Here is a 15,132-nt window from a genome sequence, read left to right on the forward strand (position 1 = left end):
ACCTACCGCTAGGTCTGCCTGAGCTTTGCCCTTACCCTTACCCTTGTTTGACACAACGAGAACATCCTGTTTCAAGCTCCCACTGAACTTCATATACTTCTCGGTCTGTACGAGTAGGGAGTGTAGTTCATGAGGACTTTTCTTCAAATCATTCATATAGTAATTTGCTCTAAAGAGCGCAAAACCATCGTGGAGTGAATGAAGCATGCGGTCAATCACGATGTTCTCGCTGATTTTACAATCAAGCGCCTCCAGTCTCTCGACATTCTCAATCATGCTGAGAATGTGTGGGCTAACCGGTTGGACCTTCTGGAGTCTCGCATCAAAGAAGCGAGTGGTATGCTCGTAGGTCACGATTCTCGATGCTTTCGAGAATTCCTTGGTGAGCGTGGTGAAAATCTTGTTTGCACCTTGGGCTATGAAGCGTTTCTGCAAATTGGATTTCATTGCAAAAATGAGTACGTTTTTAATCGCACCCGCTTCCATGACGAAATCGTTATACTTGGCGATCTCGTTAGCTCCAGCCGTGGGACCTGGGTTTGACGGGATGGGCTCTGTCAGAAATTTGAGCTTCCGTCACCTGCGGCAAAGCATTCCGTAATGCCGCCTCCCGTCCGCGAAGTTTGATCCATCATTCTTGATCGAGTTGTGATTCATCCGATTCATGAAGATCCGAAGCCAGGACTCACGGTCCAATGTGGCACTTGGCATTGGGTCGTCAAGCACGGCCAGACCATTTTGTTATTAGCGAGTTTAAGTGATCGTGATCTACACTGAAAAAGAAAGGAAAAACAAAACGAAATAAGCAACTCATCGAGGTGATTTAAATCTATTTAAAATTCATTTTAATCGTGTAGACTCATTGCACTTGCATAATTGATCTCCCTCCAGAATAATACAAGTGATCCCAAGACTCAATTTCCGTAAATTGATAAGCCAACTGTTTAGCTAGTTCTATCGTTAGAACTCTTGGTCGATAGATTTCCGTAAATCTTATCTATAGTCCACCATAATCACAGGATCGTACGAGTGACCATAGTGTTGAGATAAAATAGGTCAATCAGTTCCAACTTACCCGACGTAGAAGGGGTTATATTATGCCTACCGACGAAGAAGGGATTCATTGGAGTTTGACCTATAAAGACTGTTCTCAATTTTTGTTTATACGAGGAAGATCCCATCAACTTAGTTTTAATTCATTTTAAGTGAACGAAAAACTAGCATTACGTGAATGAATTAACTTAGGTGATGGCTTAAATAAAAACATGTGATATCTGTATATCAAAGAAAACTAACGCGTGACCTCTATATGAGTCAGTTTTCATGTCATTATTAGTTGGTTTGGTTTTAGGCGGAAAATGATGCAATCTATCATTACGATAAAATAAATAAAAGAATGCAAAACGTAAATAAAAAGTCCTAGTGTGGCCTATCCTAGTAAAAAGAACATAATACAACTTTGGAATCCACCGTTGGACCCGAGAAGCTTGTCTTGATGTTCCATCTTTTTCCTTGCAGCGGGAGTGAGCATCCGGTCTCCATCTTTGGTCTTCTCAAAATTACAATTAAAATTTACAAAATATAAACCTATTTACATTCTAAATAAAAACTGTAATTACAAGGAAAAACCAAAACGGAGATACAAGATCTCAAAATATAACCAAGACCGTGTTCCATCATTACGGTAACACGTTCTACTAAGGCCACACTAAGTTACAACTGTTTGTAAAAATTAAATACGTAATAAAACATTCAAGGCATTCAAAATAACGATAAATAAAATGCATCAACTAAAACTAAAAGTTATTCATGACATAATTCCGTAATTATGTTAAATTTATCCAAACCACCTTTTAACGATTAAAATTATGTGACAAAACCGCTTCTTCAACTTAATTTTAATCCATTACAATCCGTTACTTTAAATTCGCTTTAAAATAACTATATGGTACGTGAGTGAACCGTTTCACTATCAAGCGAATGGATAAAATCCGTATTATGCATAAATCATGGCCGAAAAAAAAATTGAAACATAAAATTTTTTTTCTTCACGGTTGAACCGTGAACATTACAAATTGTTTTTTTCAGCTAATTGCCGAGAGCAAGAAAGGGCAAAAAAAAAATTTTTTTTAGCGGCTCAAAAAACGTGAGCATCAACAAACCAAAACAATATCGATTTGATAAAAACCAATTGCAATTTCACCTAATCCGTATAGAAATGAATATACAATTGATGATACTTTAACATATTGCTATGATTATCGTTTAAAATAACAATATGCAAAGAACGATTGAAAACAAAACATCGTCTGATCAGACAGTAAATGTTTGTCACGGTTTTCAAGAAACAAAACAACAACAACCACAACCGTGTAAACTAGGCACGGTTTCCAATGCAAAAAAAATAGAAAAACAGCCGTGACCCCAAAAAAAATTTCTGCCGAGTGCAAAAAATAAAACAGGCCGCACGGTTTTCTATGCACAAATTTATCGAATCAAATTCGTTTGATGAAAATCACAAAGAAAAATTTACGTGGCCTCGCTCTGATACCACTTGAGGGGTAATATCCGTATAAAACCCTTAAAATATAGGACTATAACGCAAATTTTACATGTGATAAAATGTCATAAACGAAAAACAATAGAGAAAACGATAAGGCATAAGAATTAACCTCAGGTCCTTGAGAATTCGGCCTAAGATAGAAATCAACGTAGATTTCCTCCTAATCGTTGCACCCAAGACCGTCTGAGACTATGCCCTTGTGCTAGAATGTATTCTCTAATTGCCTTGCAATATTGAGAGAATTGTTGTGAGTTTTGCTAGATGTGAGATCTAGGTTTTTCAGAGAAAAATGCTCTCAAAAACCCTAGTTTCTTTTCAAATGAAAATGCTTAGGTTACAAAAGAGAGAGAGCCTCTCTTTTGTTTGCTCGGCCAAACCGTGGGTTTTAGGGGGAAGTGGGCTTTCCACTTTCTCCTTATTTTTAACTCGTGGTCTAACTCGATTTTCGCTAAATGTATATGACGCGGTTTTATTATAAATCGTCATCGGTTATCGGTTATTAAAATATCGTCTAGCAACATGAATTAGTCGATATAATAATACATGTCCGATAATGACAATATTGTATAATTAATTCAATATACATCAATTAAATATAATCGTTTATATTTAAATTACGAATTAACCGTTTAATTCGTTTTAGCCATTATTATTTAATCCGTATTAAATAAAACATCTCAACATCGCGTTTGACTTATTATCAGTCAATAACTCCGACTAACTGCTTAGTCATATTAGGCATCAACATGACTGTATTTTCATACCGTCACATCTCTCAAACGTATCCTATAGGTGTGACTTTTAGGGACCAATTGATCACCGCCATCTGTATGACAATAACGTCAAACTTATCTAGCAAGCCAACCGTTATTGATAAACGTGGACCAACTGATAATAATACAAAAGTATACCCTTTGATCCTTTTAGAGATTTAAATGTTATTGCACTAACTGTAGAGGACACCAGCCCCAACACAACCACCATCCTAGATCCAACCCATATCCCACCTCCTCTTACTACCCATACCCCCTCTTGCCTTCACCATCTTCTACTCCTCCATTATCCCTCTAACATGACCACCATTTCCCGACTCTACCCCACGCATGACCCATAACCCTGATCATACCCACATATGAACACCCATCCCATCATTACCCAACTCATCGTGCGTGAACCTCTCCCCTATCACGGCCTCCTACCATCGACACTACCTTTTTATTCACATTTCAAGTCACCAAATATTAATAATTTTATTTGTTTTCTTTTTATTATGTTTCCCCCCATTTACTTTACTCTTTCACTTCATGCAAAACTAAGTCTAACTATAATGTATACACATGTATTCCCACCATTTTTAAAAATACCTTTTGTATTCAATACTACATGAAACATTAAAAGTATTTCTAAAAATTTTGATAATCTTATATTTGTAGATTTTAACAGCTTGAATAATCTTCACATAGAAATGCTACAGATGACCTACTCGGTACGACCCTTAATACCTTAAATAGCAACCCAAAAATAACATAAATAGATTCATACAAAAAAAAAAAAACCAATTCATTGACAATAAATTGTATACAACTTAACTCCAAATTAAACTAAATAAGTCTCAACATAAAAAATTTAATAAACATGTTATATGAGTAGATATCCTTGATAACTACGTTATCGCCCTTTTATTCGTGTCAAAAATCCTTGCATTAGTCCTAATTTTGGTGCATTTAATTGATAATTACTCGAGTTTATGATTAATTTGCTTAAATGAGTCTCACCGGATTATTTGCTAAGCTTTTTGTAGTGTTGCACGCTTTCCCATGCAAAACCGATCGACATTTGGTAGCCAAGGGTCAAGATTAGCCTTGTCGGTTTATCTCCTTGATAACACATTATTATACTTGCTTTAATCCCACATTTTATCTCTTATTTGGTTTAATTAATAACTTGAGCTAGTTTTATTCACCCATTTTAGTATTAAAAGTAATATTAGTCGTCTAATTTTATGAGTATAATGCAATTTATATTACTTTTTGAAATAATAGTATGGCAATTCAATATTTTATTGTATAGGTACTAAGAAGAGAAGAAACGGGTTGAATGAAGTGAGTCAAGACGGATCAAGTTTGACCGTAACCAAATGAATAAGGGCCTAAACAAAAGAAATGAATTGGAAAAGTCAAAGTTGGCTCTTGTTTATTCCAAAATCGCAAACCCATTTTTTTTGTTCCTGATCTTTCGTTGGAACTCACCACCACCCACCCAGTTTCATCAATTCATTAAACCATTTGCTACTTTAGTTGTCATCTCCATTCATTTACATTCACATTAATCATCATTTTGCCATTCATCCATCACCACCATGCTTACCTCCACCGCCATGGACGTATCAATCAACCCCCAGATCACGACTCCCCTGCTCATGCAACCACCATCGTCAATCCGCCATCACTATACATCTACACATACATCCGTGTTCCTCCACCCTCCTTCAATCACGATATCACCAAGTTGCCACCATTATTAGCACCGTAAATCACTGAGCCCCTCAATCCAGATTCGCCACCTGCAATTCGACCACACCGCCACCGGAGTTCACCTCGTCCGATTAGACCAACACCACAACTACAACCATGGCCCGAGTTCATCAAACCCGACATCAATTCTGTCCTACAACAATGAGCAGCCCAGAAATGAACCCAGATCGAGTCGCCATGACTCGATTGCGGCATCGAAACCCGAGTTGAATTGCAGTCGATGCTTTTAAGGAAGAAGAAATCAAGAAGGGGATTTAATTGCAGCCGAGGGGCAAAACGATACCCGGTCGGGCATCTTGATGTATTGATCGGGTGTAATTATGCCCGATCGGGCGAAAGTATTGATGGGTAATTTTTGGCAGTAGAAGACAAAGGATGCTTTGTTTTCTTTTGGGTTTAAGTGTGTCGTGTGACACAATTTTAAGGGAGATTATTATTATTATATTATTATTATTATTATTAGTTGTATTAGTATTATTAGTGGTATTATTAGATTAGACTAGTATAAAAAGGAGACTACAACACATTAGACTAGACATTACTTACCTTAGAAATTAGAATAGAAATTAGACTAGATTATTATTCTCTCTCAATATTGTAGAACCCTAATAATTTACTCTCTTAATATTTATTCAATTAAAGTTTTAGTCTTTCCTTAATATTAGTGTAATTGTTCTCTAGCTTATCCAAGTTCTTCTCTTTTCATTAGTTTACAATTAGTAATTTTGGGTTGTATTTGGGGAGTTGGAGAATCCTTCCATATTTTTCATTTGTTTACATTTACTTTCATTCAAGTTTTGTTAATTGTTTATGCTTGAATTCCTCTCTTTTGTTGTTAAATTGTTATTGTCTCTATCTTGTTAATCTTATTCATGTTCACCATTGTTGTTTCTCATCTAAAGGTTGAACCTTTGGGTGATTGTGTTTAAAGTTTGAGTCTTTTTGTCTTAATCCTTGCTTTTCTTAGTTAAATTAGCATTTCCTCTTAGATTTGTTGGGTAATTGCATGATTAGTTGTAGAATCCATTTTCACATCATGTTCATGATTAAAGAATTCATCTTTATTATCTCTTTTGTCTTAAGAAACATGATTAGTGAGTAGTCTTCTACTAGGACTCGGTTTGACCCGACATGAGTAACTTCACTAATTGAATCTCATAAAGGCTAATTATTTGGGGAAATTGGTGAGGGTAGTTTAGAGGAATGACATGGTTTATGGATTGATTTCGGGTAGTGTCGACTTGTGACCCTTGTCCACCAACGAGAGTTGGTTAGGTTGTAATTTGGATACCCGGAAGTTGGTCTTATTACTAACCTAGGTTGAGACCGAAAGGGAGAACCAAGGGAGGGTACCTCTAGACTAGCGTTTGAAATCGACCTCCGAGAGGAGGAGTGGGATGACCCGGAATACGATGAGTACTTAATGACCTTGACCAAGTTCTTGACCTCCTTGGAAATATGCATGTTTTTGGGGTTGTTGGGTGTTGAGTTAGGGATTCCGACCTTCGAACCCGAGAGGGGGGTTGGTGGGTAGTGCTAGTGTCCTACTTCGAACCCGAGAGGGGGGTCTTAGGCGAATTAGAGCCATCTCCTCCTTGCCCGTTTACCTAAACGATTAGCCTAGGGAATCAATATGTGGAATTATGAATTGTTGTGGGAGAACCGAGTTCTAGGCTTTTTTTAATCATTTGATTTACAACTTATCTTTCCTTCTTGCTCATTTACCTTCCTTTTGTTTAGTTTGCATTTCATTTTGTTTTAGGTAGCATTTGTATAACAATCTCATCCATTATTGTCGACTTAGCTAAACAATAGAGTTAAAACGATTAGTAGTCTTCCTAGCTCCTCGTGGGATCGACCCTCAATAGTGTACAACGACAATCGTGCACTTGCGAAGTATTATTTGATAACCATCACTCCTTCCCCTAGCCAGTGTATTGTGATCAGGCGCGGTGCAACTCAAGGGTAGTCGGTGCATCTCATTTAGACTTGTCGGTGTATCTCCTTCCCCCAGCATGTGCATTGTGATCAGAAGCAGTGCAATTTTGGTCAGCCGGTGCAACTTTGTAGGCGGGCGGTGTAACTTTCCTCCAGCCGGTGTAACTAAGGGGCGGTCGGTGTATCGCTACACCGGCTGGGAATAGTAACCGGACTGTTTTTGAGAATTGTTTGTATTTTGATATTTTTAAGCCCTGGTATATATAGAAAATGGGCAATCTTGTAAGAACAACTTTCATTACACTTGACCCGGATCTTGAGGCCAAGATAGCCATTTCTTCTATTTTTAGTTTACTTTCGTCTTTCCATTGTTTTTCTTTAAGTTATTGTCCTAGGTCCCTTAATAGGATTGCTCACAACATTGCCAAATCGGCTTTCATGTGACATCCTATTCTCTCTTACTGTCAAAAAAAAAAAAAAAAAAAAAAAAAAAACTTTCATTACACTTGTTTTTGGATCAAAAATTGGGTAGGTAGAGAAAATTGGGAAGAATATTGGATTTCACTTGTTCTTAGATTTTTGAAGAAATCAATTCAATTAAGTTATTTCCTTTCTTCTTTGTTGGTATATCTCCTTTTCTCATATTTATTTCCTTGTTTTAGTTGTTAATTTCACGCTCTCTTAGTTTACTCTTCCCTTATTTTTGAATAATTACCTTGCTTGTAGTTAAAGTTACTTCCTTTTTGCCTAATTCCACTTAGTTAAGGTTTAATCGGTTTAATATCATCTTGCTTGTTGTCAATTGCATGCTTAATAGTAGAAATCCCTTTCTCATAATGTTTATTGTCAAAGTTACCTCCTTTAGTAGTTTTCTTGCTAGAATAACCATGAATAGTGAGTAGTCCTCCAACTAGGACTCGATTAACCACAACATGAGTAATTCAATCGATTGATTCCCATAAAGGCTTGTTATTTGGGAGGATTAGTAAGGGTAGACTAGAGGATTGTTAATATGAGTTGGTCAATTTTGGGTAATGTTGGTTTGTGATCCTTGTCCACCAACGAGAGTTGGTTAGGTCGGGAATCGGGTACCCGAAATTTAGTCTTATTGCTAACCTAGGTTGAGACCGAAAGGGAGAACCTTGGGAGGGCACCCCTAGGCCTGAGTTTGAATTCGACCTCCGAGAGGAGGAGTTGGATGACTTGGATTACGGTGAGGACTTAATGACCTTAAGTGGGGCTAGAGTGTCTTGGGAAAGCGCGCGTTTCTAGAAGATTCGGGCTTTAATTTAAGGGTTTCAACTCCGAACCCGAGAGGGAGGGAAGTTGGTAGGTCTAGTGTCCTAATGCGAACCCGAGAGGGGGGTTCTAGGCGAATTAGAGTAATCTCTCCTTTACATACCACCCCAATAACTAGTTAAGGGAATTGTGGCGATGAATTATGATTTGTTGGTGGGAAATCGGGTCCTATGCTCTCCTTATCTTGAATTACAAATTATTAATTTCACTTGTTCTTCTTGCTTTATTTTAGTTCATCTTTATTTCTCACTAGCTTAATTTCTAAAATTCTTGTGTAGTTGCTTAGTTTAAATCATATCCAACCTTGTTTACCGACTTAGCTAAACCCGAGACTATAAGCGATTAGTAATCTTCCTAACTCCTTGTGGATTCGACCCTCAATCTTGCGCGTCGACAACCGTGCACTTGCGAGGTTAAATTTGAAACCATCAATCCTCCCACACTTAGTTGAGTAGAATTATAGAACGATCTTGCGTGTCAACTATCCGATTTCACAATTTTAATACTCCCTCGGTTGCGGACAGTTGTTTACCTATTCCACTTTGAGGTATCTGAGGCAATTGTTCACCTTTTAATTTTAGGAATGCTTTTGACGGACAATTTGATCATCTACACTTAATTTGGTGCACTTGTCATTTAATATTTGACCCCCTCTCTATTCTTGCTATTTGTGTCAAAATTAAAGGTAAACAAATGCGATCGGGACGGAGGGATTATAATTCTTTTCCCTTCCCATCCCTTTCCGAGACAATATATATAATTTGTACACAAATTTACAGAAAAGTGGTATTGATCTGATAACACACTTCTCTTATATAGCCTTTAGTGGTATAATTTTTGAACTTTTTATTAACACATTTTACATTAATAATATGATTTAGTTTGGTGGAAAATCTCGCAAAATCTCAGCAAATTAGAAAATGAGTGGTACTGCCTGCTAGAATATTTTTAGTTGTATGAATCACGACTTTAATTTCGGTTTATTCAATTTCATGCAATTTCCTAATATTAATATTAGAAAATGAGCATGATTGGGGCCTGGCGGTCGCGTGACCCCCATCACATCGTACTCCGTTCATTTATTTTAATTAACCTTACTTTTCAATATTTGTTTCATGATACATTAGATATGTTCTTGTATATGTCATCAGTAATTTGATAGTAGTTTGATGTTTGTCATGTTTCCATGAGTTACGGGGTAAATTGACATCTCAAAACAATAGCTATCATACAACATGGTCAACACTCAACACCAAAAAAAAAAAAAGGAACAAATCAAAGTCCATGACACACAAACGTGGTCTTCTTCGAAGCAAGTGAGCGTGACACCTCTTTTTACTAAGCTTTACTATAATTTGGAACAAAAATTCAAATTTATGGTAATTTATCTTTTTCTTTTACCTTTCAATTTTAATGCACTAGGATCTATATAAAAGTAGAGGTAGATTGATTCACTTGATTGTTGACGACATAGTCAAAGTTATGGTTTTAAGTGTAGTATACTAGACTTGTAGACTACTTGTGTACTAGTTTCGGTATGTTAGTTGGAAATAACAGTCTTATCAAAAGAAGATATACATACCATGTGCTTACTTCTTCCTTTTGTCTTACTCTTAGACCTAATTTTGCAATTTTTGGAGTTTTTTATTGTACACTTTTTTCTTGAAGGTTACTTTGATGTTACACAATTGGCAATTCTCATGTATGGGATGATTAGTAAGAGTGGGTTGTAATAATCTCATGTGGAGTAATGTATAATAGGTTTAATTGAGGGCTATTTTGGTTTTATGGTTGAGATTTAGATGCAATTATGTTTATTTTAGGTTTTAGATTCATTTTTGTTGTTTTGGTATGAAAGTAGAGGCTCGAATAATGTCCCGAATTTAAAGCTGATCTTGGAATAAAAGATAAAGGGAAGGTCAAGTTCTGAACAGGAAACCATTAACCTAGTGTGTAAATATTTAACCCTCAAATTTTGAGTTCGGAAAAAGGGGATAAATGATAATCTATGTACATGAATATATACACACTTAGAAATGTAGTATGAGTCAAGAACCTCTTCTAAGTCATAACTTTATTTCTACATTGGTTCATTTAAGACTCTTTGGTTGAAATTTTTGATAATTTAGATCCTAAGCGAATACATAAATACAAATTTAAATTAGCGAACGATTTAGCTTGTCTGAAATAGAATTGGATTATTATACACGTACACTTAGTTCAAGACTTTAAGGGACATTACCTATATAATTGGGATAAGATAAAATAATAAAACAAAGGTAGAAACTCAAATACTATACTAAATCAGATAATTTTGTTTGTGACCGTCCCAAGCTTATGACGTCTCACAGCCCTCCTCCCACTTGCCCTTTCACTTGCACTCCCACTTGTTTCTTGTGAGAGGTCACAAATTTGTGACGAAATAGTGTCATTATAAATGAGAGTTTGTGATACTAAATTGACAAGTAACAAGTTCACAAAATAAGATGTCACATAAGAATCAATGCAAGAAAAGAAGTCTAACTTCAATATTCTGTACAAGTCCCAACTATACAAGAATTAAAACCATTTCACTTACCAACAAGATTATCATCTGTGTAACTATGAGAGAAAACCGAAAGCAAGTTTAATGCCGGCGAAATTTAAAATCAGACCATGTATATTACGAGTACTTATTATGATTTTACCGATTGAGTTAATTGATATCTGCAATTGAAAGCATTAAGCCACCTGTTTGAATGTTGACAAGTTTTATACGGAGTATCCATGCACTATTTTTGGTGGTTAATGGAATTGATCATCTTCATTCTTTCTTGTACACAAATTCTCATTTATGACGTCACTTTTTCATCACAAACTTGTAACCTCTTAGAAGGAGCAAGAGTGCCTATTACTTGTATCATACACAAATTCTTATTATAGATGGACACTATCCGTCTATAGCTATAGACGGATAGTGTCCCTCTCACAAATTAAAGTGGGTAGTACAAGTGGGTGGAAAATGGATACCCCCATTTGCACTACCCACTTTAATTTGTGAGAGGGACACTATCCGTCTATAATAAGACGGACTGTGTATCATAACTATTCCTGCGAAAATATTTAGTACTTGTTGAGTGGTTCATATTTCAACAATAGTATATTCCATCAAGTAATTTATTGCTCTATTATGTTCAACTATATTCTTCACTTTTTCAGGCGTTAATTGCTCAAGCTCTTGACTTTGAGCCTTGAGCCAACTATAACACTAGAAGTTTGTTCTATACTGACAAAAAAAAAATAAACCTGTGTCAACAAATATAGAGAGTAGCTTGCTTCACTCTGTTTTAAGCAAATCCAATTAAGAGAATGAATTAGAGAAAATAAAATAAAATTATGACACTGAAAATATAGAAATAAAGATGGTATATATCATTAACTATTTAGCTATAGTAACACATCTGCACTTGTATACTCTAACCTTACAAGATAATGCTCGGTTTAGAGCAACAGGCCGAGGTTATAAATCCGAGGGTCAACCCGAAGTAAAAAAAAAAAAAATACAAATTACGAAAGAAAAAACAAAAGGGAGAGGGGACAAAAGTAAAAAAAAACTTATCTTGCTTCTACCCTTAAGGTTATAATTAATCCCACTCTCTTCACTTAAATTCCTATTAATTAACGGCTAATTAAACCCAATTGAGTTGAATTAATATAATTAACCGCTGTTAAAACTATAGTAATAGTAATGGCAAATGATCAGCAGGCAGAGCCCTTCCTGCAGATAAGTGAACCAGCACCAGCAGTGAGTGTACCGACTAAGGTCGACGGTCTGGCACCCAAACTCGAGGCCCTTGCGTAACTCGATGAGGCCCCTGCTCCTGACGGTGTAAAGAATGCGCCGTTAAGCAATAAATCACCTTCTGATCTCCAATTCCAGTTTTTCCACTCACTTTCTGGTGCATCCTCATGTTTTGTAACCTGAAAACATAAAAATGTAAACTAATGTTTAGGGAAATGTTATTTTCAAAGTGGTTGTTGTTGTCATTGTCCTAATTTAGTCCATGTGATTTATTGTAGCACATGGACTTTCCTAGCAATATTGTACAAGAATTATATATATCCGCGATGCCGTGGAGGTTGGAGTCTCGACTAAAGTCGTCCTAACGATTTACAGACGTAAAATTCAGCCTACGATTAAATTCAAAAGTACCTCTTTCTTGAATCGATCGTTAGGAGCCAAAAATCGGTTGCCTTGGCTGTTGATAGTTGGGGAAGCACTTCCACCAATAGCATACATTTCCCAATGAGTATAGTCATTGTTTACCACATGGAAGTATCCATGTCTACATCTGCAATATTGTATAATCACAATCATCTTTAATTAGTCTCACTTTTTTCACATTAATATTGCATAGACAATCCTAATAAAGTAGCACAAGAAAATTGTAAATATTCCTCATATTTTTTCACCAATACATAGTTACTAAAAACGAAATTATTATCCCAGTTTCGCAAAGGCTCCAGCAAATTGTGGTGTAAGGAGGTTGGATGTACGCCACATTAACCTTGTGTTAGCAATGCAAGGAGGTTGTTTCCTACCAACCCAAGATGAAAATTGTATAGAGTTAAATCATCAAAGATATACTTTTACGATATTAGTAATCAAAATCGACCTACAACAGTATTACCCTGGTGCCTAACGGTTTTCTAGAAGCTGTTTTCAAATGACCATGACGAAAATTATATCGATATTATGTGGAAACCGTCGGTGTCGATAGCCTATGATTGATCAATGACAGTTGATGTGATAAAAAGGTAATAGTAAATGGATACAAATTTGGGAAATGGAAAGTATACCTTGGCATCCTTTGAACAAGACCTTCACCAAAATGGTTAAAGGCAATAGTAGCTTGCATGTTCTTGTCCGGGGAGTAGGAATCACTATGGCCTAACAACATGACTTTATCATGGTGCGTCATATAATTGTTAGAAATTGTTATCGCAGTGGACCCCATTATTGCATCAATTAACCCATCAGCACAATTTGATAATGAGACATGGTCTACCCATACGTGGCTAGCTCCGAATAGCGACACCCCATCTCCGTCCGATATCGTCCTCCATCCGTAATGCCGCGGTGAGCTACGTACCATTGCGTTACCTCCTGGTTTACAGTCATGTACGTTAATACCGTGGATTATAATGTTAGTCACGTATTGTATTGTAATACATGGACCGCCCGAAATGTGTACGCTTGCGCCACGTCCGTCGATTGTTTTGAACGAGTTCATGATTAATTCTTCCTTTAATTGGATATTCATGTCTCGTTCGAATATGATCCATAGTGGCTCGTCTTGGATTACTGCGTGTCTTAGTGTCCCGGGTCTTGGTGTCACGGGGTCGTCATTGCCCGAGTCAGTAACTACGTAGATGCGCCCGTTTTTACCGCCTATGGCATTTTTGCCAAACCCAATTGCGCAATCAGCTAGCCTTTGGCGGTTGTTCACCCAATCCTTGTCACACCTCCAGCAATCGTCAATTGGGTTTCCGCTTCCACAGGAGAGGTAGCCCAAGCTCCTCCTGGCTATCGACTCGTTGATCGCCCTGCATTTTCACAAGAGTGAAATATAAGACATTTCTAGTTATAGTATGCAAACCCGACTTATAACTTATGAGTCTCTTGTTAACACATTTAAATATATTTTTTTATCATTTAAATAAATAAAACACATTTAAAATCTCTGGAAAAAAATTGCACATTATTGCATTATCACATTTTCGTTTGCAAATCTAGAGAGTTAGAGTCCTAAACTAATTGTATGGTACAACTCATAAGATAGAGTTTTGATTAATCCTAGTTTATCAAAAATATAAACAAGATAAGTAATTAAATAAAAGATAAATATGAATATTATAGTATATATTCATAATACTATCTTACTCAACATATTTCATGGCATTACTCAAAATATACGAATAGAATTTCAATAAACGTAGCGAAAAGTAGAAAAACATTACCCATTCACCTACATTGACAACAAAATTTATTAAAACATGGACCTATTGAAAAAAATAGTGACAAAACTCCGAACAATAAGAAAAAACTATTCAGAACGAATATAAAAGGTTAATAAATGAACGAGGCGGGATAAGTAAAACAATGTAGAAGTAGTGGAGCCATAAGAATGCACCCTACCTATGTACTTCATGCACAACAAGTTCAGGGTCAGGGTGAATTGCTGGTATTGAAAGAACAAGAGTGGGGGCAAGTAGAACAAGAGAGAACAAGAGGGGTAAAATTGTCATGTTTTGCACTTATTTTCTCTCCCAAAAACTAGTGTGTAAAATTGTATGGAAAAAATAGAGAGGAAAGGAGGAGGTGTGTGTTAAATTGGTTAAGGGAGGGAAATGTGAAGGGGGGATTTATAAAGAGATGAAAAGCCGGGTTAAATGGCGTGATTAAACTATAAATTAACAAGTGGGTCCATTTTGTATGTTTTCTTGATTTGCTTGTTTTACGGGATTTTAATGTGCCACTGTGACAAATTACGGGAGTCGATGGTAATTGGTACTCTGTTTTTCATACATGCTCCTTTTACTTGTCGTAGTCGTCTTCAGTCTTCACCCATCTATATTAGGGTTGGCCAAACGGGCGGGCTGGCTTGGCTAGGGGACTCGTACCCGGCCCGAGATAGGGGAGATTCGGTCCGGACTGCATTTTTTTTTTGACAATAATAAACTGATATTAAATAAAAAAAAATTTGTTATAGTATAAACCCCGGGATACCAGAGTTCAGCAGACTACTAGAAGACCAA

The 15,132-nt window shown here is 36.5% G+C and overlaps 1 protein-coding gene across 1 annotated transcript; it reads right to left on the reverse strand.

Annotated features, from left to right (window-relative positions):
* Positions 1 to 11,722: 11,722 nt before the first annotated feature.
* On the reverse strand, positions 11,723 to 14,720 carry LOC141612833 (putative pectate lyase 18). The gene is made up of 4 exons (XM_074431583.1): positions 14,513 to 14,720; positions 13,174 to 13,920; positions 12,527 to 12,665; positions 11,723 to 12,294 (listed from the first exon to the last, which is right to left on the reverse strand). The coding sequence occupies exons 1-4, from the start codon at positions 14,620 to 14,622 to the stop codon at positions 12,073 to 12,075; spliced, it is 1,218 nt and encodes a 405-aa protein (XP_074287684.1). The 5' UTR covers positions 14,623 to 14,720; the 3' UTR covers positions 11,723 to 12,072.
* Positions 14,721 to 15,132: the final 412 nt, after the last annotated feature.

This window comes from Silene latifolia, chromosome 1 (genome assembly GCF_048544455.1).
Source record: "Silene latifolia isolate original U9 population chromosome 1, ASM4854445v1, whole genome shotgun sequence".
Classification (NCBI taxonomy): domain Eukaryota; kingdom Viridiplantae; phylum Streptophyta; class Magnoliopsida; order Caryophyllales; family Caryophyllaceae; genus Silene; species Silene latifolia.

Coding starts and splice junctions, on each gene's coding strand:
- LOC141612833 (XM_074431583.1), bottom strand. CDS start 14,622: ATGACAATTTTACCCCTCTTGTTCTCTCTTGTTCTACTTGCCCCCACT. Junction 13,921..14,512: donor GTTGTGCATGAAGTACATAG/GTAGGGTGCATT, acceptor GTGAAAATGCAG/GGCGATCAACGAGTCGATAG. Junction 12,666..13,173: donor CTTGTTCAAAGGATGCCAAG/GTATACTTTCCA, acceptor ACAATATTGCAG/ATGTAGACATGGATACTTCC.